The sequence below is a fragment of the Salmo salar genome, chromosome 22 (assembly GCF_965601325.2).
Source record: "Salmo salar chromosome 22, fSalSal1, whole genome shotgun sequence".
Classification (NCBI taxonomy): Eukaryota; Metazoa; Chordata; class Actinopteri; order Salmoniformes; family Salmonidae; genus Salmo; species Salmo salar.
Genome location: NC_138312.1, coordinates 24,457,723 through 24,480,578, shown reverse-complemented (window position 1 = coordinate 24,480,578; position 22,856 = coordinate 24,457,723). Strand labels below are relative to the sequence as shown.

The following is a 22,856-nucleotide window of genomic DNA, read 5'->3' as shown; positions in this document are numbered from 1 at the left end:
ATTGAGATGGTTTGGGATGAGTTGGACCGCAGAATGAAGGAAAAGCAGCCAACACAAGTACTCAGCATATGTGGGAACCCCTTCAAGACAGTTGGAAAAGCATTCCTAATGAAGCTGGTTGGGAGAATGCCAAGAGTGTGCAAAGCTGTCATCAAGGCAAAGGGTGGCTACTTAGAGGAATCTAAAATCTAAAATATATTTTGATTTGTTTAACACTTTTTTGGTTAGAGCATGATTCCATATGTATTATTTTATAGTTTTGATGTATTCACATTTTTTTTACAATGTAGAACGTAGGTGTGACTGGTACTGTACATATGCATAAATGAACACATATTTCTATGAACTTGACCTACATCTGTTGTTTGGGCAGATTTTTTTAAATAATGGACTTTGGAAGATTGGACGATTCTTCTTGGCACTTACAACAAGACGTGGTTTGATCGCAGAAGTGTATGGTTGCCTAGCAACTTGGAACGCCGTGGGAAGACAGACAGACAGAGCGAGCAGGCGATCTGATAGTCTTTGTTTAGCAGTTTTGTTTTGTTTTTGTGCACGGATTGTATTCATTGATGGACTTGTCATCTGCCAATCCAACCGATAAGCGGCCTGATATGTTAGCTAACGTCGGTAATGTTACAGGTTGTTTTTGCTTTGATACTTGGTCAATGTGAAATAGCTAGTTTAGCTACTGACTATATCATGCTGATTTGCTATCTTGCTTCTGTGACCAGATCAACAGGTTGATGTTAGACTTTATTATTTTGATCAGATAGTATGTCAGCTGGATGATGTCTGTCATAGCTGCTAGTGAGATTAATTGTTTAGCTACAAATGAACAGTAATCTAAACTATTGTAACGACAATTATTGTTTCTTGTCGCTAGCTTGCACAATGCCTGAAATGGATTCAACAACTGATGATTGATATTGACATTGGTAGCCAATGATGATATAGACTTTTGTAGCCAATATCAAGAGATCATTCTTATAGACAAACATTGGTGTCAGACTTTGCCTTGCTAACTTGTCACCAGTGCTTGCCTGATATCAGACATACCAAGAAGACAGAGGCAAAAATGGCTTCAGAGTCAGTGAAGGTAGTGGTCAGGTGTCGGCCGATGAATGATAGGGAGCAAATACTGAATTGTAAGATGGTAGTATCAGTAGAGATGAGTAGGTGTCAGTGTTTGATCAAGAAGCCAGGGGCGAAGGAGGAGCCACCAAAACAATTCACCTTTGATGGAACCTACTTCATTGGCCAAACCACTGAGCAGATGTACAACGAGATCGCCTACCCTTTGGTTGAGGTAGGCCTACAATAAATCCTACTACAATTCCACAACTTGATTTTGGTGGATTTCAAGCAGCAGCACCAGCTCTTGGGTTATTGGACACCTCCAGTAGAGATCTGAAACGAAATACATGTCACAGTTAGGAAAACAAGTGTGCCACTGCCACCTAAGCTACAGTATATCCCCTTGCTAATGACCTCGGAGCTCATCATTTAGAGAAGAGGCTGCTATTAATCTACTGCTGAAATTAATTGTAAGCATATAGACCTATTGCTTAAAAAAAATCTACAAGCATGTCAATTTGTCTTTGCACTGTCAATTGAAAATGTGATGGTTGAGGCAAACAGACTGTTCTTTCTACTGACAGGGGGTGACTGAAGGGTACAATGGAACAATTTTTGCATATGGCCAGACTGGAAGTGGCAAGTCCTTCACCATGCAGGGGGTATCTGAGCCAGCAGCCCAGAGAGGGGTCATCCCAAGGGCCTTTGAGCACATCTTCGAGAGCATTCAGGTACAGTCTTCACCTTCAATATTGTAATGCCACCAAGGATAAGTTGGTGGGGATCATTATTTCAGAATTGCTGTGGTTGGAAAAGCTGACCTCAGACAAGGCCTTTGTATGACTGGCAGGGCCTATTGGAGTGGCCAGGTTGTACTACTGTAGGTCACATGAATGTGCTTCATTATCAAGTGTTTCCTCTCAAGAATAGGTTCTTATTCATTAGTTGTCTTCTGTGTAAGATAGTGTGCAGAAAATACAAAGTTCCTGGTGAGGGCTTCCTACTTAGAGATCTACAATGAAGAAATCCGAGACCTTTTGGGAAATGACACCAAACAGAAAATGGAGGTAAGAAACCATAGTACCCGAATATTAGAGGGGTATTCATTTTTTAAGTACTGCAAGTTTATGTTTCTGACATAGGTTGTTTCTTGCCATGGGATGATAGGAAGGGAACCGCTTCATTGTGCGGTGGGCATTTGTATTTCCGGCACAATGGTTGTTACCTTGGCGACTTAAGAATAGGACAGGGAAGTGTGTGCCTGTTTGTGAGTTTTTTAAGGTGTCCTCATATGATGACAGGTTTGTTGTTTGTGTGCGTGTGCTTGTTGGCGGATGTCAGCTGAAGGAGCACCCAGAGCATGGTGTATATGTGCGAGACCTCTCCTTGCACACTGTGCACAGCGTGGGGGAGTGTGAGCGCATTATGGTGCAGGGCTGGGGGAATCGATCTGTGGGCTACACCCTCATGAACAAGGACTCCTCCCGCTCCCACTCCATCTTTACCATTCACATGGAGATCTGCAATACAGGTGAGATCACCCCTCTGTCTGTGCATCATCACACACAAACTCAGTCATTCACAGCCCGCCTCGACAGATGAGTCACTAATACACACATATTCATTGAGTTAAACAGAAACTAGTGAGGAGTCTGGAATGTTGAGTCATATTTCTGTCTCTTTGCAATCCATGGAACTGAAACAGCCCTATCAGCTGCATAAATAACCTCAAAAACCATATACAGAGCCTTCAGAAAGTATTCACACCCTTTGACTTTTTCCACATTTTGTTGTTACAGCCTGAATTTAAAATGGATTACATTTAGATTTTTGGTCAATGGCCTACACACAATACCCCATAATGTCATAGTGGAAAAAAATGTACACACATTTTTACAAATGAATAACAAATGAAATCTGAAATGTCTTGAGTCAATAAGTATTCAACCCCTTTGTTATGGAAAGCCTCAATAAGTTCAGCAGTAAACATTTGCAAAACAAGTAACAATAACTTGCAATAAGTTGCATGTGTGCAATAATAGTGTTTAACATAATTTTTTCATGAGTACCTCATCTCTGTACCCCACACATACAATTATCTGTAAGTTTCCTCAGTCAAGCAGTGAATTTCAAACACAGATTTAACCACAAAGACCAGGGAGGTTTTCCAATGCCTCACAAAGAAGGGCACCTATTGGTAGATGGGTAAAAACAAGCTGACATTGAATGTCCCTTTGAGCATGGTGAAGTTATTATTTACACTTTGGATGGTGTATCAATACACCCAGTCACTACAAAGATACAGGCGTCCTTCCTAACTCAGGTGCCGGAGAGGAAGAAAACCTCTCAGGGATTTCACCATGAGGCCAATGGTGACTTTAAAACCATTACAGCGTTTATTGGCTGTGATAGGAAAAAACTGAGGATGGCTCAACAATATTGTAGTTACTCCACAATACGAACCTATGCGTTCTGTGGAAAATAATGAACGACGTGGAAGGTGTGTTCCATGATGGGCTAGCGGAGAGGAACTAAGCTTCCACGGAGTTGCATTATTTTCCAGGGAACGCATAGAGCCCCAAGTTGATTATCCCTTTTATACCATTAACACATTTGCCACTAGAAATGTGTTCATTTGCCTGGAGAAATGTGTTCAACGTCCATTGAAGTAGCTAGCAAGTTTACTAGATAGCTAAAGTACTAGTTGCTGTGGTAACCAAACAAACAGACTTGTTAGTTTAGCTAGACAAACCATCAGTCCTAGCTTGCTATTATGAAAATCGAATTCAACAATACCACTACTGTTTTCAATCCGACTTGCTTTCAAAAGCAGCTCAAACAAAACATGTAAAAATTAACTATAGCCATTCAATTCTACTGTGGGAAATAATGCATGCCCTAGAATGCCCTTCAAGCTAATCAGAAAGGAGTATTCAACAATTCCATGGTATAACAAGTGTTATGTTTGGGGCAATTCCAATACAACACATTACTGAGTACCACTCTCCATATTTTCAAGCATAGTGGTGGCTGCATCATGTTATGAGTAAAGGGGGGTACGACCCGGTACTAGATTAGTGTACCTAATAAACTGTTCGGTGAGTGAATCATTAGGAACATTGGCTCTTTCCATGAGACTGAACAGGTGAAACCTATGATCTCTTAAATCACTTGTTAAATCCACTTCAATCAGTGTAGATGAAGGGGAGGAGACCAGTTAAAGAAGGATCTATAAGTCTTAAGACAATTAAGACATGGATTGTGTATATGTTCCATTCAGAGGGTGAATGGGAAAGACAAAAGATTTAAGTGCCTTTGAACTGGTATGGTAGCAGCTGCCAGGCACACCGGTTTCATTGTGTCAAGAACTGCAAAGCTGGTAGGTTTTTCATGCTCAACAGTTTCCCATGTGTGTCAATAATGGTCCACCACCCAAAGGACCGCCAGCCAACTGGACACAACTGTGGGAAGCATTGGCATCAACATGGTGCAGCATCCATGTCGAACGCTTTCGACACCTTGTAGAGTCCATGCCCTGACGAATTGAGGTTGTTCTGAGTGCAAAAGGGGATGCAACTCAATATTAGGAAGGTTTTCCTAATATTTTGTACACTCAGTGTACATAACATAATATTCTGCATATTGGTTGTGGTCAAAGAGTAGCTGATGAACTACCAATGGAGACCAGTTGCTGCAAGGTGCCTTGTTCAATTACTCTCAGAGGATATGTCTTTTACTCTGACCTAGGCTCAAAGGCTTCCCCCTGGATGTGACATGATATTCCCTCCCTCCCTCCCTCAATGACTATTAACTATCACATTTCTTCATTTGTTTATTTAGCTACAGTACCAGTCAAAAGTTTGGACACACCTACTCATTCAAGGGTTTTTCTTTATTTTTACTATTTTCTACATTGTAGAATAATAGTCAAGACATCAAAACTATAAAATACCACAGATGGAATCATCTACTAACCAAAAAAGTGTTAAACAAATCAAAATATATTTTATGTTTTAGATTCTTCAAATTAGGCACCCTTTGCCTTGATAACAGCTTTGCACTTTTGGCATCACCTGGAACACTTTTCCAACAGTCTTGAACGAGTTCCCACATATGCTGAGCACTTGTTGGCTGCTTTTCCTTAACTCTGCGGTCCAACTCATCCCAAACCATCTCAATTGGGTTGAGGTCGGGTGATTGTGGAGGCCAGGTCATCTGATGGAGCACTCCATCACTCTCCTTCTTGGTCAAATAGCCCTTACACAGCCTGGAGGTGTGTTGGGTCATTGTCCTGTTGAAAAACAAATGATAGTTCTACAAAGCGCAAACCAGATGGGATGGTGTATCACTGCAGAATGCTGTGGTAGCCATGCTGGTTAAGTGTGCCTTGAATTCTAAATAAATCACTGACAGTGTCACCAGCAAAGCACCATCACACCTCCTCCATGCTTCACGGTGGGAACCACACACGCGGAGATCATCCGCTCACCTACACTGCGTCTCCCAAAGACATGGCGGTTGGAGCCAAAAATCTCTCATTCGGACTCATCAGACCAAAGGACAGATTTCCACCGGTCTAATGTCCATTGCTCAAGTCTCTTTTTATTATTGGTGTCATTTAGTAGTGGTTTCTTTCCAGCAATTTGACCATGAATGCCTGATTCACTGTCTCCTCTGAACAGTTAATGTTGAGATGTGTCTGTTACTTGAACGCTGTGAAGCATTTATTTGGGCTGCAATCTGAGGTGCAGCTAACTCTAATGAACTTATCCTCTGCAGCAAAGGTAACTCTGGGTCTTCCTTTCCTGTGGCGGTCCTCATGGGAGCCAGTTTCATCATAGAGCTTGATGGTTTTTGCTACTGCACTTGAAGAAACTTTCAATGTTCTTGACATTTTCCAGATTGACTGACCTTCATGTCTTAAAGTAATGATGGACTTTTGATTTGATTAACACTTTTTTGATTACTACATAATTCCAAATGTGTTATTTCATAGTTTTGATGTCTTCACTATTATTCTACAATGTAGAAAATAGTAAAAATAAAGATGAGTAGGTGTGTCCAAACTTTTGACTGGTACGGTATATTTACATACTGTTGAAATCGGAAGTTTACATACACCTTAGCCAAATACATTTAAACTCAGTTTTTCACAATTCCTGACATTTAATCCTAGTAAAAAGTCCCTGTCTTAGGTCAGTTAGGATCACCACTTTATTTTAAGAATGTGAAATGTCATAATAATATTACAGAGAATGATTTATTTCAGCTTTTATTTCTGTCATCACATTCCCAGTGGGTCAGAAGTTTACATACATTCAATTAGTATTTGGTAGCATTGCCTTTAAATTGTTTAACTTGGTCAAACGTTTCGGGTAGCCTTCCACAAGCTTCCCACAATAGGTTGGGTGAATTTTGGCCCATTCCTCCTGACAGAGCTTGTGTAACTGAGTCAGGTTTGTAGGCCTCCTTGCTCGCACACGCTTTTTCAGTTCTGCCCACAAATTTTCTATAGGATTGAAGTCAGGGCTTTGTGGTGGCCACTCCAATACCTTGACTTTGTTGTCCTTAAGCCATTTTGCCACAATTTTGGAAGTATGCCTGTGGTCATTGTCCATTTGGAAGACCCATTTGCAACCAAACTTTAACTTCCTGACTGATGTCTTGAGATGTTGCTTCAATATATTCCACATAATTTTCCTCCCTCATGATGCCATCTATTTTGTGAAGTGCAACAGTCCCTCTTGCAGAAAAGCACCCCCACAACATGATGCTGCCACCCCCGTGCTTAACGGTTGGGATGGTGTTCTTCCGCTTGCAAGCCTGCCACTTTTCCTCCAAACATAACGATGGTCATTATGGCCAAACAGTTCTATTTTTGTTTCATCAGACCAGAGGACATTTCTCCAAAAAGTATGATCTTTGTCCCCATGTGCAGTTGCAAACCGTAGTCTGGCTTTTTTATGGCGGTTTTGGAGCAGGGGCTTCTTCCTTGCTGAGCGGCCTTTCAGGTTATGTCGATATAGGACTCGTTTTACTGTGGATATAGATATTTTTGTACCTGTTTCCTCCAGCGTCTTCACAAGGTCCTTTGCTGTTGTTCTGGGATTGATTTGTAAAATGTTTTTTTTTTTTTTTAAATACATTTTTTTTGTTAAATTCATGAAATGAAATTAAATGTATGCATTCACTACTGTAAGTCGCTCTGGATAAGAGCGTCTGCTAAATGACTAAAATGTAATGTAAATGATTTGCACTTTTCACACCAAAGTACGTTCATCTCTAGGAGACAGAACGCGTCTCCTTCCTGAGCGGTATGACAGCTGCGTGGTCCCATGGTGTTTATACTTGCGTACTATTGTTTGTACAGGTGAACATGGTACCTTCAGGCGTTTGGAAATTGCTCCCAAGGATGAACCAGACTTGTGGAGGTCTACCATTTTTTTTCTGAGGTCTTTGATGATTTCTTTTGATTTTCCCATGATGTCAAGCAAAGAGGCACTGAGTTTGAAGGTAGGCCTTGAAATACATCCACAGGTACACCTCCAATTGACTCAAATGATGTCAATTAGCCTATCAGAAGCTTCTGAAGCCATGACATAATTTTCTGGAATTTTCCAAGCTGTTTGAAGGCACTGTTAACTTAGTGTATGTAAACTTCTGACCCACTGGAATTGTGATACAGTGAATTATAAGTGAAATAATCTGTCTGTAAACAATTGTTGGAAAAATGACTTGTGGGAGGGGCACAAAGTAGATGTCCCAACTGACTTGCCAAAACTATAGTTTGTTAACAAGAAATGTGTGGAGTGGTTGAAAAACGAGTTTTAATAACGCCAACATAAGTGTATGTAACCTTCCGACTTCCACTGTATGGGCTGCAATTCAGCGGTTAGCTGCCAATGTTGTACAGCATGATTGACAAACTAAACCTTATATACAGTGCATTCGGAAAGTATTCAGACCCCTTGACTTTTTCAACATTTTGTTACGTTAAAGCCTTATTCTGAAATTGATGAAATAGTTTTTTCCCCTCATCAATCTACATACAATTCCCCATAGTGACAAACTAAAAACATGTTTTTAGACATTTTTGCAAACTTATAAAAAATACTAAACTGATATTTCACATTTACATACGTTTTCAGACCCTTTACTCAGTCCTTTGTTGAAGCCCTTTTGGCAGCGATTTTACTGAGAAGTGGCTTCCGTTTGGCCACTCTCCATAAAGGCCTGATTGGTGAACTGCTGTAGAGATGGTTGTCCCTCTGGAGCACTGTCAGAGTGACCATCGGGTTCTTGGTCACCTCCCTGACTAAGGCCCTTCTCCCCCGATTGCTCAGTTTGGCTGGACAGCCAGCTCAAGGAAGAGTCTCGGTGGTTCCAAACTTCTTCCGTTTAAGAATGATGGAGGCCACTGTGTTCTTGGGGACCTTCAATGCTACAGTACCCTTCCCCAGATCTGTGCCTTGACACACTCCTGTCTCAGAGCTCTTTGGACAATTCCTTCATCCTCATGGCTTGGTTTTTGCTTTGACATGCACTGTCAACTGTGGGACCTTATATAGACAGGTGTGTGCCATTCCAAATCATGTCCAATCAATTTAATTTACCACAGGTGGACTCCAATCAAGTTGTAGAAACATCTCAAGGATGATCAATGGAAACAGGATGCACCTGAGCTCAATTTCGAGTCTCATAGCAAAGGATCTGAATACTTATGTAAATAAGGTATTTCTGTTTTTTATTTTATAACATTTGCAAAAATGCCTAAAAACCTGTTTTCGCTTTGTCATTATGGGGTATTGTGTGTAGATTGATGAGGGAAAAAAGTTAAATTACAGCCTTATTCTAAATTTGATTAAATTAACAAAATGTGGAAAAGGAGAAGGGGTCTGAATACTTTCCGAATGCACTGTATATGTATACACAGTGTATCTAGATCTCAGGGTCCAAAAGATGGGAGAGGTACTAGTACGGCAGATTATGACAGCTAACTCAACCATAATGCGTGTTCTTGTCTGTGTTAGCCCTTGGCTTTGAGGCCTAATATTCACTGTCTGTGTCCTGTGGTCTCAGATTCAGCTGGCGAGGACCACCTGCGTGCGGGAAAACTGAACCTGGTGGACCTGGCAGGCAGTGAGAGGCAGTCTAAGACTGGTGCCACTGGGGAGCGGCTCCGTGAGGCCACCAAGATCAATCTGTCCCTGTCGGCTCTGGGCAACGTCATCTCTGCCCTGGTGGATGGCCGCTCCAAACACATCCCCTACCGAGACTCCAAGCTGACCCGGCTGCTGCAGGACTCCCTGGGAGGGAACACTCGCACCCTGATGGTGGCCTGCCTCTCGCCTGCAGACAACAACTATGAGGAGAGCCTGAGCACCCTGCGCTACGCCAACAGGGCCAAGAACATCCAGAACAGGCCCCGCATCAATGAGGACCCCAAGGATGCCCTGCTCCGAGAGTATCAGGAGGAAATCAAGCAACTACGCGCCCTCATCTCTGGCCAGTTGGGCAGTGGCGACCTGTCATGTGAGAACCATGTTTTTCTCCACACTTTGTCTTACCATTGTGAGTAAGAGTTTTCACATAGAAGATCAAACTGCTAGGTTATTGTGTCTTGTCTAAAATTGCCCTATTCTCAATTGTACCATATTCATCAGCGCTTCTGGCTGGCCAGTTGTCTGCGGGGCCCTCTGCTGGTCCATCAAGGCCACAGTCCAGCAGTACTGAGGAGGAGAAGGAGAAGATTAAAGAGGTGGGTAGGGTACTCTTCCACAGGGTTAGTTGACTGAGAGGCTGTTCATTGGGAGGGGTAGATGACCTGACCTATTTGTGACCTCCAGGAGTACGAGGAGAAGCTGGCCAGGCTTCAGGCTGAGTATAACGCTGAGCAGGAGTCCAAGGCCAAGCTACAGGAGGACATAGCTGTTCTGCGCTCTTCATATGAGACCAAGCTGTCCAGTCTGGAGAAGTCTAGGGCCAGCAGAGGGCACTATATTACCACGGCTGGTACCATTACAACATCCCTGTCTACATTAGAATAACCAACCAATTCATTATCACACAGTTAGACAACCATAGCCAAGGATTTTAATAAGAGATTTTATTAAGATAAATACCTTTAGCACTCAAGTGTATAGATGTTGCTCTAGTACTTTACATGATACTATGCCTTGTTTTCTCATTGCCTAGAGTCAGAGATCTCCATTCTTATGAAACAAGCTCTTGAGGAGGAGTCATGCTGTGTCACTGCTGCCCCACATGAGCATGCTGATTTGGAACCAGCCCTGGCCAAGGTACACATGCCTCAAGTTCCCAATACTTGTGGATAACAGGTTATGCATGCATTTTGTAGTAGTACACATCAGAATGGAGCGGTCCCTTTAAGGACGTTTGTAACTTCTCTTCTTGTAGGTGAGCCAGACACAGGCATCTCGCCAGGTGACCAGTGTCCAGACAGGGTCTGAGGGGGAGGAGAATGCAGACTCCCCTCCCATTGGCACCCCAGGCCCTCTGGACCAGAAGCATGTCCTCGAGAGGTGAGTGACCACACACCCACAATATACCCTTTGTATAACATCATGTCCAGTGGTGTGATAGTGTGGCTTGATGCCCTGTCCTGTCTCCAGGCTGCAGCAGTTGGAACAGGAAGTGGTGGGAGGGGAGCAGGCTCGGAACAAGGAGTTACAGCAGAGACACCGACAGAGGAAGACCCTGGCAGACCAGAGGAAGAAGCAGCTGATTGAGGCCCTGGCAGAGAACCGTGAGGAGAGTGACAATGTGATGCTCAATGTCTACGACTCCATCCAGGAGGAGGTCCATGCTAAGAGTCGACTCCTAGAGAACACCCAGGGCAAGGTGGGACATCTTCATGGAAAATAAATGCCAGATGAATGATTTATCTACTAGCACGCATGTTCCTGTACTAGATTTCTTACGCTCATTTTTATTATTGATTCTGATTGCTGATTCTGTTAAGAATGCATTATGAACTGTGATATAGATATAAGATTTAAGAGTAAACTTAAGCCTGTATGGTCTAGTTTTAAGTGGTGTTCTCCTGATGTGATTTCACAGCTGAAGGCGGCCAAGCTGGAGATCCGGGACCTGCAGGCGGAGTTTGAGCTAGAGAGAAACGACTACCTGGCCACCGTCCGCAGGCTGGAGAGGGAGGGCCATTTGCTGCAGGCACTGCTGGAGCGCATGGCCCCTCTGGTCCGCCGTGACTGCAACTACAGCAACCTGGACCGCCTGCGGAAGGAGGCCACCTGGGATGAAGACGGCGCCACCTGGAGGCTGCCTGAGGTGGTGGTGCAGAAAACGGCCCTGCCATCCGGTGAGTGTAGGACGGGGAGAAATTATGTTGTGAGGATTTCTTTGAAGATAGGATTAATGTTCACATTTTTAGTGGATGGGCTTTTTGTGTAGATTTTATATGTTGAGATTGCGTGCATCCTCTGTCCCGTCTCTCGTTCAGCAGTAGCTCCTTCAGCTCAGAGGCTCTCTGTACGCAGGAGCTCAGTGGCTGACACAGGAGAGTCCTTTCAGGTGTGTACTCATCTTTTTAAAAACGTTTCTTATGGGATATGAGAATTAAAACATAAAATGTCTATGGTCCCTCATTGTTGCCTATGTTTTGTGCAGGATGACGAGGACCGATATAAGGAGATGTTGAACCGCAGCGACAGCGAGAACTTCGCCAGCAACTACTTCAAGCCTAAGAGAGCCAACCAGCTGCTGGGCGGTGAGCCCCTGAAGGGACTGGGTAAGACCAGGAGCTACAGGCCCTTCCCCTGACCCCACAGCCCAGGCTACAGGAGGGAGAGCAGATCTGCTCACTAAAAATGTACTGTATTTACACAAATAAGCTATGTTAGCCTCGCCCAGCCCAGTGCATTTTCACTGCTCTTAACTGTAAATGTTATACATGGATAGGGTTTCTTTTCTTACGGAAAGCTGCAGAGGGCACTCTTATCTGAGTTCAACTGTCACTGGAGTTACAACTCAAATCAAATGTATTTATAAAGCCCTTTTTACATCAGCAGATGTCATAAAGTGCTATACAGAAACCCAGTCTAAAACCCCAAACAGCAAGCAATGCAGATGTAGAGGCACAACTGTGACTGAGGTGTCGTTAATGTTAACATAAAAACAGGCAAACTATGAATTGGTATTTAATAAGGTGTGCAGGCCGAAGGGGGAGGTGCCTGAAATTATAAGAAAATAATACAATTCAGATACTTTTGGAATGAACATTCAAATAAAATGTGACAATTATAGCACCACATATAGTACCAACGTACTGCTTGCTAGTATACAATTGTTTTATAAGGGTCCAAGTCAGTTACTGGAAACATTAAAAAGATCTAGCCTGCTATCCACTTAACTTCAACAGATCCTTTGCCCTATATTTGCTGTTGTCCCACTGATGACCTCTTCCCCTGCAGCAGTTCACTCAGCACCCCAGGGGAACGGGACGCCTCACCTGACCTCCAGCGGCTCCAACATCGGCCCCTCACTTAGCACTGAATCCTTCCTCCCTCGCCCCTTCCGCCTCGAGTCACTGGGGATCACCCCATCCAATGGCAAGGTGAAGAGGAAGAAAAGCAAAACGCACATCCCCTATGAGGGGAACTGAGAGAGCTGGGCTAGAGGGGCACTCTTCTGCAACCTCTCAATTTTTACCTGCCACCCTTTTTGACTCCTAGAGATCTCACTATTTGTTGACTTGTTTAGGTAGAGTATTTCATTAATCCACTGTGATTGACCCTGTGGTGTTGGTGCACTATTGAACTTTTGCTAACCAGCAATATAATGTCACGTTTACATGGACACTTGGTCTGGCAATGTGATGTTACTGGTGTGTTTGTTTTTTAGCACCTTTTTAAATGTTAGCTAACATTATGCTACTACCTAATGCCACACACCATAGTGCTTGCACTGACTCTTAATGCTGTGATATGATGGTTTATCCAACCCTGAATGTGCTATTTATCACTCTTGTGGTTTTTGGATGAACTGTTAATACAATATATTTTCTGTAGATCTTGTGCATTTCATGTCTAGTTCTCATTCACTTCACAGAATGCGTCTGGTTGTAAAATATTTAGCTGTGAGCATCAGTAATAGGAAGGTCATCTTCACCATCAGGGAAGAAATGAGATCTGAGAGCCAAACATGTTAGACCAGTTTCAATGTGACATGAGATGGATGACTCAACGAGTGCTCTGCGGCCAGGGTGGTGTTGTCATATTAGCAGAGTGTTAACAGGCCACATGTGACCGTGTAGGTTAGCCTCCGGTTTCCTGGCCTCTGAAAGGATGTGTCAAAGACAAACCTCCCTGTTGTCTGCAAACAAGACAAGTGTGGAGCGACTTTGTGATCTCCAGGGAGCTGAGTGACACAGCCAATCTGAATTGTTTTTTACAAGCAATCTGAGCCAGGCTTCCTCGGCAGCAAAATGTATTTAGCATTCCTGAAAATTACAAATTACAATACCTCTGACAATTCTGAATACGACATTTAAGTTAATGTCCCTAACCACATAAATTACCATCACAATAAAAAAATTCAGGGTTGTGTGTCCTGTATATCGATGAATCAAACCATCTCTTCTTTCTCCGTATGGTGTTTCCCACTTAGGCAATGGATAGATTTTTTTTCATCTATTGTTCAATATGACTTGACCGACCACGGTTCTTTCAGTTGCGAGATGTGACGCCATTGTATGCAAAGTTCTCTGCTCAGAAATGGATACGGCTACACTATAATAATCCCTCACTGAGAGAGAACTGCAGTGGCACCATGGAGACACTGATGATGTGATGATGTGACTATTACCAGATAGTGTTTTCCAACACTATTATATAAGATACTGACCTTCCTCTTATACTGTTAAATGAAAAGAAAGAGCTCTTTGGACATCAAGAATGACCAGCACAGTAGGACAGGTTCATAGAGGTGCAGTCCAAGATAATCTGATAACACACAGACAGCTGAGTAAGCTTTCTCATTGCGAAAGTGGCATGTGTAAAATGAGTAGTCTGTAAGAGAGGAGGGTGCATTGAGGGGGAGAAAGGTAAGGCAGGTGGAAAGGTTAAGTGTTTTGGGTGAATAAACATTTCTTTGGGACTCTGTTTATAGTAAATATAAAACAATTAGCATTACAGTAAATGGGGACAGTATGTGAAAAACAGCACATCTTTATGTCCACTTTATTAACAATATCTTATTTAATGTGAAGAAATTATATTTACCTATTAGAAACAATTTGAATATCAAAATCACAACATATAAAATGTGCTAATTGTGATGGTAGCCATTTTGAAGAACCAGGAAGAAAAAAAATCAAGTCACACCCCCACAAGTGATATCATTGAAAAGCCCAGAATGTCCTCTCAAAGGTACAATGGGCCCTAACACAGTGGCATGTATGGCCTTTAGAGATATGGACCAAAAACAAATGTCCATTAGAGAAGACAAAAATGTATTGTTGGGTCTCGGGAATATAAAGAATTCTTTCTCTTTTTGTACAAAAAATATTATCTGATGGGGCTGTGATGGTTGGAGGAAAAAATGGCTGTAATTTAACAACAGGAAGCTCAGTCTGGTTGGGCGAAATTAAGGAAATGGTCACAATCTGACACACAATAGGCTAACTTTTTAGTGTATGGTCAAATACATGTTCTCATCGCAAGCATACCATGAACGCAGTCTGTTACACAACAATTATACCAAAAATATGATGAATAGGAAAGGGGGATACCTAGTCAGTTGTACAACTGAATGCATTCAACTGAAATGTGTCTTCCGCATTTAACCCAACCCCTCTGAATAAGCCTGTTGCATTCATTCCTCTGACCTACTGTATAAGTGTGCAGTGACTGATTCTGTAACAGCAAAACCCTTGAAAAACAATTTGCAAATATGTTATTAAACAACTGACATGAAAACTAGACTGCAGAAAGAGGTTTTACAGACAGAAAAGGAACAAAGAAGGTCTTTTCCTGATAAAGCAGCACGTTCAGTGCTAAGAATATTTACAGAAATCCATTCAATTCCCTCTTTATGCTGCTTCTCTGCCTACGGTGGTAGAGGAAGTCTGTTCCATTTGATACCCCTTTTATATATCCATTTATCCACTGGGAAGAGATATGGCTACCTTCTCTCCAGGCCTAGTCTTTCAACAGCCCCAGCTTCCTAAGAGCCTCTCGTCTGTCTTCTCCCATGCTGGGCACCATCACCACACTGAAGCCCGGGCAGTGCGGGGTCTTGTGGGTGGACACTGGCTGCGCAGCGAGCGTTGTTTTCTCCTGCTCTGGGGCTTTGATGGGAGCAGGTGGGGTGCAACGTTCATCCTTGGGAGATTTCCGGTTGTCGGTCACGTAGCTCCCAAGCCCCACACCAGAACGCTCTAGGGTGGCAGCTTTGACCCCACTGGGTTTGGTCAGGTGTGAGGGCGGTATGGGGGGCTGCTCCTCACTCCTAGAGCGATGGAGGAAGCTGCTGCTTTGTACCGGCCTGCTGTTAGGTTCTCTGGGTCCTTGGGCGGTGGATGAGGGCTGGCTTCTTGTTGAGTTACCGTGGGGTTGAGCTTTAACTCCCACACTGGCTGAAGTTAGGTCACAGGTGGAGTGCACTTTGGAGGAGCACAGTGGCGTAAAAGACTTAGGTTGGGACTCATTATTGTCTCTCAGGAGCCCCAGCTTCTGCAGGGCCTCCTTTCTCACCTTTTGGGGGTCTGACAAATGCCTGTCAGTGGGTGATGAGCTCAAGGAAGGGGCACTGGAGTCTGTGGTGGGGTTGGCTGTACCCTTTTGGGTATTCAGGGCAATGTGTGAGGGTATTTTGGGGGGTTTTGGGAACACTACTGGAGGACTGTCATTGTGCTTGCTGGGCTCTCGGGGGAGTGTGACCTGGGCTGGGGTGACTGAGGGGTCCCTGGGTGTGCTCCCATGGTGCAGGTCAATGGGAATGGCTGATGAAGAGGGCTGCCTGTTCCAGTCTCTGGTCTCAGCTGTGGCACTTTGAAGGGTTCTCTTCATGGACGCACTCTTCCTCAGCTGCACTAGGGCCTCATAGGACAGAGGGCCCCTGGGTGAAGGGGGTGGTCTCTGACAAGGGTAGTCTTTGGGCTTTGATGGAGGGGGTATCACCACAACATTGACCTCAGGGGGTACACAAGGGTGATGGCTCTGAGATGGCGTGTTGTCCAAGGCAGTGACCTGGGGCTTTGGGTGAGAGTTCTCATTATTTGGGGGTATTCCTGGCCTGGGCAGGATGCAGGCGGTGCTGTTGGCCAGGATGAACGGAGTAGGAACCAGGTAACCGTGCTCATCACTGGGATATTTTGATACATCTAAAAGACAAACAAAATTATCATTAGATGCTTTTTTCCCCTGCTGAAATGGATGAATGTACTACAGTAGCAGTGCGTGGGTAAAATCCCTATGGAAGCCAGGAAAAAAGCCATATTACAACCTGTGTGTTGTGATAATTGTGTTGTTTGCTCTATAACCTGTTAGTTAATTTGCCTAGCGACCATGATACACTAGATGACCAAATGTATGTGGACACCTGCTCGTCGAACATCTCATTCCAAAATCATGATTACTAATATGGAGTTGGTCCCCCTTTGCTGCTATAACAGCCTCCACTCTTCTGGGATGGCTTTCCACTAGATGTTGGAACATTGCTGCGGGGCCTTGCTTCCATTCAGCCACAAGAGCATTAGTAAGGTCGGACTCTGATGTTTGGCGATTAGGCCTGGGTCGCAGTCGGTGTTCCAATTCAGCCCAAAGGTGTTCGATGGGGTTGCGGTCAGGGCTCTGTGCAGGCCAGTCAAGTTCTTCCACACCGATCTCGGCAAACCATTCCTGTGTGGACCTCGCTTTTTGCACAGGGGCATTCTCATGCTGAAACAGGAAAGGGCCTTCCCCAAACTGTTGCCACAAAGTAGGAAGCACAGAATCATCTAGAATGTCATTGTATGTTGTAACATTAAGATTTCCCTTCACTGGAACTAAGGGGCTTAACCCGAATCAGGAAAAACAGCCCCAGACCATTATTCCTCCTCCACCTAACTTTACAGTTGGCACTATGCATTGGGGCAGGTAGCGTTCTCCTGGCATCCGCCAAAGCCAGATTCATCCGTCGGAAGCTCCAGAGTCCAATGGCGGCGAGCTTTACACCACTCCAGCTGACGCTTGGCATAGCACATGGTGATCTTAGGCTCGTGTACGGCTGCTCGACCATGGAAACCCATTTCATCCTGACCAACAGTTCTTGTACTGACATTGCTTCCAGAGGCAGCTTGTTACTCGGTAGTTAGTGTTGCAAACGAGGACAAACAATTTTTACACTCTATGGGCGTGAGCACTCGGTGGTCCCGTTCTGTGAGCTTGTGTGGCCTACAACTTCGTGGCTGAGCCGTTGTTGCTCCTAGATGTTTCCACTTCACAATAAAAGTACTTACAGTTGACTGGGGCAACTCTAGCAGGGGAGAAATTTGACAAACTGACTTGTTGGAAAGGTGGCATCCTATGACGGTGCCACATTGAAAGTGAGGCCATTCAGTAAGGCCATTCTACTGCCAACATTTGTCTATGAAGATTGCATGGCTGTGTTCTCAACTTTATACACCTGTCAGCAATGGGTGTGGCTGAAATAGCCGAATCCACTAATTTGAAGGGGTGTCCACATACTTTTGTATATATAGTGTACATATATAGTGTACATTCAGCCTCTTCCGAATTGAAGGAAAATTATGAAACACAGAGAAAACTTGTGAAAGATAAATATTTGTATTTTTTTTTTCTTGGTCAATTTTTTTGGGGAAGACTGGCATCCATGAATACACACCACTGAAGTACGGTATGTTGATATTCAAGAGGATGTAATTCCCTCCTGGGCAGGTCACTCACTGTTGAGCTTGTTTTGGCCCATGGAGGCAGAGAGGTGGGCCATCTTGGTGGCCACGTTGCCGGTGGTGGGCAGGCAGTCAGGCTCATCATTGGACAGTGCACTATCCTCCTCAGCCTCTAGGGACTCTATGGTCTCCTCCAAGAACATGAGACATGCCCTCTCCTCAGCAGACAGGTGCTTGAGGCTATTGTCACTCTGTAAGACACACCAGACCAACTTAAAAGACATACAAATCGTTGCCATGAGTTCATCTGACTCTGAGTGAGTAGAAAAAGGGGCTTCATTGCCAAAATGTCAAACTGTCCCCCACAAATCCCTGAAGCTATTGTCAATTCAGTTCATTCTGAGATGCAGTCATTTGTCACAAAATCTATTTATTTTTGGGACAGCTTGCTTTCCTATGCAGGTTCAGGAATACAACTTGAGAAATGTGAGGATGACCAAATGTACTTACAAATCCAGAGTTCATACTGACAACACTGTCACAGCTGCCTGCACTGTCCATGCCAGTGATTGTCCCTATGGCGACGCCACCGGGCCATGTGTCACTCTTTGGCATTGTAAAAATGAAGGTTTCTCAAGTCCAAGGTAGTAATAGAAGTTGGTAGTGGAGAACCGTTCTTTCCCTGTCAAAAAGAAATACAAAACAACTTGATGTATGAATAAAATCATTAACTAAACTTGTGAACTTTGAATATAGCACTTATTACTATTTCTTATCTAATTGTCCACAAATAAAACTTACCTAATCAAATATAATTTGACTCCAAAAACTCTCTCTCTCACACACACACACACACACACACACACACACACACACACACACACACACACACACACACACACACACACACACACACACACACACACACACACACACACACACACACACACACACACACACACTTTTCTAAACCTTTTAATATGACAGTCAGATTCACACGGACCTGATGAATGGGTAACAGAGCTAGTGGAGAATAACAGGGTATCATAGCTAAGTATTTTTCTGTGCGATATCTTAGCTAACTACTCTCCTGGCCACACGTGACTCAGATTACAACACGCTACTCTAATCTCCTTCAGCAGGATCAATTTCAGCGAGAATGAAAGACAATACAAATGATATCCCTTCTTAGCGCTGCATCCTACTTAACCATATACCTGTTGGTATAGATAGAGTAGCCTCTTCTGTATGTCTTTGAAAAATGTAGAATAATGTAGGTAACGATGGATCTATTGTTGAACATCCCTCTTCACACCTTTTTCCATATTGTGTGAATGCACAACTAACAAACAAATGTGAGATAAAAACCTCAAATATTATATTGAAGTAGCTCTTGTGGTGTTGTGACTGAGACCATAATAAAGTAATACCTGATTTATAAGAAATGCCTCTACTCTGGTTTCAACACCTGAGTGGGGCTACTAAGTAGGTCAGTATACACAATAGCAGTCCTGTTCTGTTCACTGCTGAGGCTTTGTCACGTTACAGTGCTCCATCCTGACCAGGCCATTTCCCTGTGGAAGTAAAGTCCTCTATCCACAAGCATTTATGTAAATTATACATCCAACCTGCAATCTTCAGCTCTTGAGCTCTGAATTTGAATGTGAAGTTTGTGATAACGTTTGTTGTCTTTCAACCTGGCACAATCTAGACTGATCTCATGCAAATAGCAGGGCAGTAGCAGGTCATTCAGACAATGGATAGTACACGACATCATTTATTCTGGTTCAAAAGAAAAGTGTTCCATAGGGGAATAACAATACAGTCGATACTGGATAGAAAAGTAATAAAATGCCTTATCAGTGGTTATCAGTCTCCTACTGTGTAGCATGTTCCAATGGATGTTTCACTAGATGTGAGATATGCATAATATCGAGAGCTTAGGATTTAAGATTGTATCTGCATTTTTGTCACCTATATGATACTGTAAATACCCAATTCATGTTAAATTCAAAGGAATACAAAATAAAAATTGCTGACACTATTCAAACTTTTTACATTTATGTCATTTAACAGACGCTCTCATCCAGAGCGACATACAGGAGCAATCAGGGTTAAGCACCTTGCTCAAGGGCACAGGCTTTTTTCACCTAGTCAGCTAGGGGAGTTGAACCACCAACCTTGTGGTTACTGGCCCAACACTTTTAACCACTCGGTTACTTTAACGGCAAAAATATTTTTGTCACATACACTGGATAGCTGTACTGAAATTTGTTGTTTTACAGGGTCAGCCATAGTAGTACGGCACCCCTGGAGCAAATTATTGTTAAGTGCCTTGCTCAATGGCACATCGATCAATTTTTCACCTTGTCAACTCGGGTATTTGAACCAGAAACCATTCGGTTACTGGCTCTAACCGCTAGGCTACCTGCCGCCACTTTTAAGTCAATTATCTTGTCTCAGAATCTGCTTTTTGCAGATAGAACCTTCCAGTCCCAAGTGCTCAATATATTAAATTAATAACCTCCATTGTGTCTTGTACTATGCATTTCACAGATGTTTAACCAAGAGACACAAAATACCTGAACCCTCATACCCCTATCATGCCAATGTGTGTGATCCGCCTGCTCTATGGCTGAAAGCAAAGTCTTGGAAAATATTGCTTGAGGGTTCACAAGAAGGGAAAATAAATCGATGCAGATTATCACCACACAGTATATTCAGTTGCTGTACAGTGTGTACAGAGCTTTAATAGCTATTATGCAGGTAGGGTAAAACCCTGCTGACATTTCCTCAGAATGACAGACCACAGATCATCTAGTTAATCATTACTTCAGCTACCACCTCTGACATAGAAGTACATATACTTATTAGTCAGAACAATATTATTATCCACTGATCAAAGGGCTTACTCAATTGGCTCAGCTCTCTGAAGCCGTGTGGGCATATTGAATCCAACCAATATGTGACTTTGATGGTGAGTCACCTGACACACAATAAAAAACAAATGTGTCATTCCCCATCCATTTAGGACAAACTACACTGTAAACATTGCTGCAGGAATTGTTCAGACATACACATGCGCTGGGGGCATTAAAGTGACATGGGCAATAACACTTCATTGTCATAAAGCAGGTTAAGATTTGCTAGCTGATATTCAACACCAGGGTCAAAGTATTTTTCTGATCTTGCCACTCCCATAGGACAATTTCAGCTATGTTTTAACAAAGGCAATTGTATTGAGGATATAGCTCATATGAGTAAATGCTGGTATTGTGTCTTATTAACAGTAGCCATACAATCTTGGCAAAATACAGTAGCCATGCAAATAGTTTACAGCAAAATATGAAGGCTATACATTTGTTTTAATTTCAAGAATCATTCAGTTTAATATCAAACAAAATATACAGGTAATCTATTCCCTATTGTCTTATACTTTCACTTACCTGTAATTGTACAGGCTTTGTGCTAGTAACACCACATTCCGTTAATCGCGCAGGTCTAGTCCATCTGACCTGTTGCCTGTACCGTCGGCGCTTCTGTTCAGAACCTCGCTACTACAGGTGATAATAGACCATGTGCCACACATTATTAACCAATCAGAGCACAGTACACCTAGCCGTTAAGGCTTCGTTCAAGCTGCACGTCTATGGCTGCGTTTAGACAGGCAACCCAATTCTGATATTCGTTTCACTAATTGGTCTTTTAGACCAATTATTTTAGACCAATTAGACCAATAAGTGTAAAAAAAAAAAAAAAAAAAAAAAATCGGAATTGTTGCTGCCTGTCTAAATGCAGCCAGTGTAGTTGTAGGTCTACCAAAGATGGTGGATAAATAAATGTAGTTCACTGAGGCCGTTTACCGTTGAAAAACAATTGTCAGTTCTGGTCTACTTAAATGGTGTGTCTTCTGTTGATGATTAGTTATTTGAGAAGGAGACCAAGTCAAGACCTTCCCTGTGGCTCAGTTGGTAGAGCATGGTGTTTGCAACGCCAGGGTTGTGGGTTCGATTCCCACGGGGGGCCAGCACAGAAAAAAAATGTATGAAATGTATGCATTCACTACTGTAAGTCGCTCTGGATAAGAGTGTCTGCTAAATGACTAAAATGTAAATGTAAGACGTTGGACCGGGTGGATTCAGTTTATAGTAAGGCAGTTTATTATGAGACAAAGATATTTGCCAAAGCGTGCACGGACTCCTTCGTTTAGCTCATAGGGAACTAGCAGAAGAGAGCCCCGAAACATAGTGTACATCCAATTTATACAATGAAATAACAGTGTGTTGACGTTGAGTCTAGTAGGTCCGCTCTCCTGACTGGTCGATGAGTGGAGGGACGGTCCACTCTCCAGGTGGTGTCGACTTCCCATTGGCCCTTGGCAGTGTCCTTTGTCCTCGGAGTCCAACACACCTAAGTGTGTGTGTGTGTGTGTGTATTTCTGGTAATTCGTGTCTGGGTGCTTGCGATATTCATGGAATGTTGTTCTTTACACCAGTGGTCAGTTCGTGTGGCTAGGGTGCTTTCATGTCTTGACATTTTTGTGTGAGTGCTTAGTCCGCCATCAGTCTCTGGGTGTGGTCGTGATTGGTATCAGTTGGTTGCTCAATATGTCTCTGGAGTTTTGTTGTGTGCTGTTGTGAAACATGTTGTGCAAATGCCCTCCTTATATATCATTAGGTAAAACGTTAGATTATCTTTATTACACTTCCATACACTCATCGAGGCTGGTCTAGTTAGTTCCATGGCCAAATTCGAGAGGATCAAAACCGTATGTATTATTGGTCAATTGTAAAGGACTGACTGATCTACGAATAATAACGAGTATTAATTGATGATGGAAGTTGATTTGTAGATCAGTCAGTAGGCAGTCGCCTGCAATGTCGAAGAAGCCCATTGACATTCATTGAAC

The 22,856-nt window shown here is 43.1% G+C and overlaps 2 protein-coding genes across 3 annotated transcripts; one reads left to right on the top strand and one right to left on the bottom strand.

The window, feature by feature from the left end:
- The first annotated feature begins 206 nt into the window (after positions 1-206).
- LOC106582996 (kinesin-like protein KIF17) lies at positions 207-13,123 on the top strand. Of its 2 annotated transcripts, none has more exons than XM_014166689.3 (14): positions 207-1,309; positions 1,662-1,808; positions 2,043-2,144; positions 2,419-2,608; positions 9,157-9,609; positions 9,741-9,835; positions 9,924-10,089; positions 10,273-10,376; positions 10,495-10,619; positions 10,710-10,938; positions 11,158-11,416; positions 11,561-11,628; positions 11,725-11,845; positions 12,528-13,123. In XM_014166689.3, the coding sequence occupies exons 1-14, from the start codon at positions 1,079-1,081 to the stop codon at positions 12,716-12,718; spliced, it is 2,481 nt and encodes an 826-aa protein (XP_014022164.1). In that variant the 5' UTR covers positions 207-1,078; the 3' UTR covers positions 12,719-13,123. The 2 variants fall into 2 exon arrangements, with proteins under 2 accessions (XP_014022164.1, XP_014022163.1); XM_014166688.3 differs by having other exon boundaries at positions 11,558-11,628.
- Positions 13,124-14,243: 1,120 nt separating this feature from the next.
- Positions 14,244-21,513, bottom strand: LOC106582997 (specifically androgen-regulated gene protein). The gene is made up of 4 exons (XM_014166692.3): positions 21,394-21,513; positions 18,458-18,629; positions 18,003-18,198; positions 14,244-16,438 (listed from the first exon to the last, which is right to left on the bottom strand). Exons 2-4 carry the CDS (start codon positions 18,560-18,562, stop codon positions 15,255-15,257), a joined length of 1,485 nt encoding a protein of 494 aa, XP_014022167.3. The 5' UTR covers positions 18,563-18,629; positions 21,394-21,513; the 3' UTR covers positions 14,244-15,254.
- Between the last annotated feature and the right edge of the window lie 1,343 nt (positions 21,514-22,856).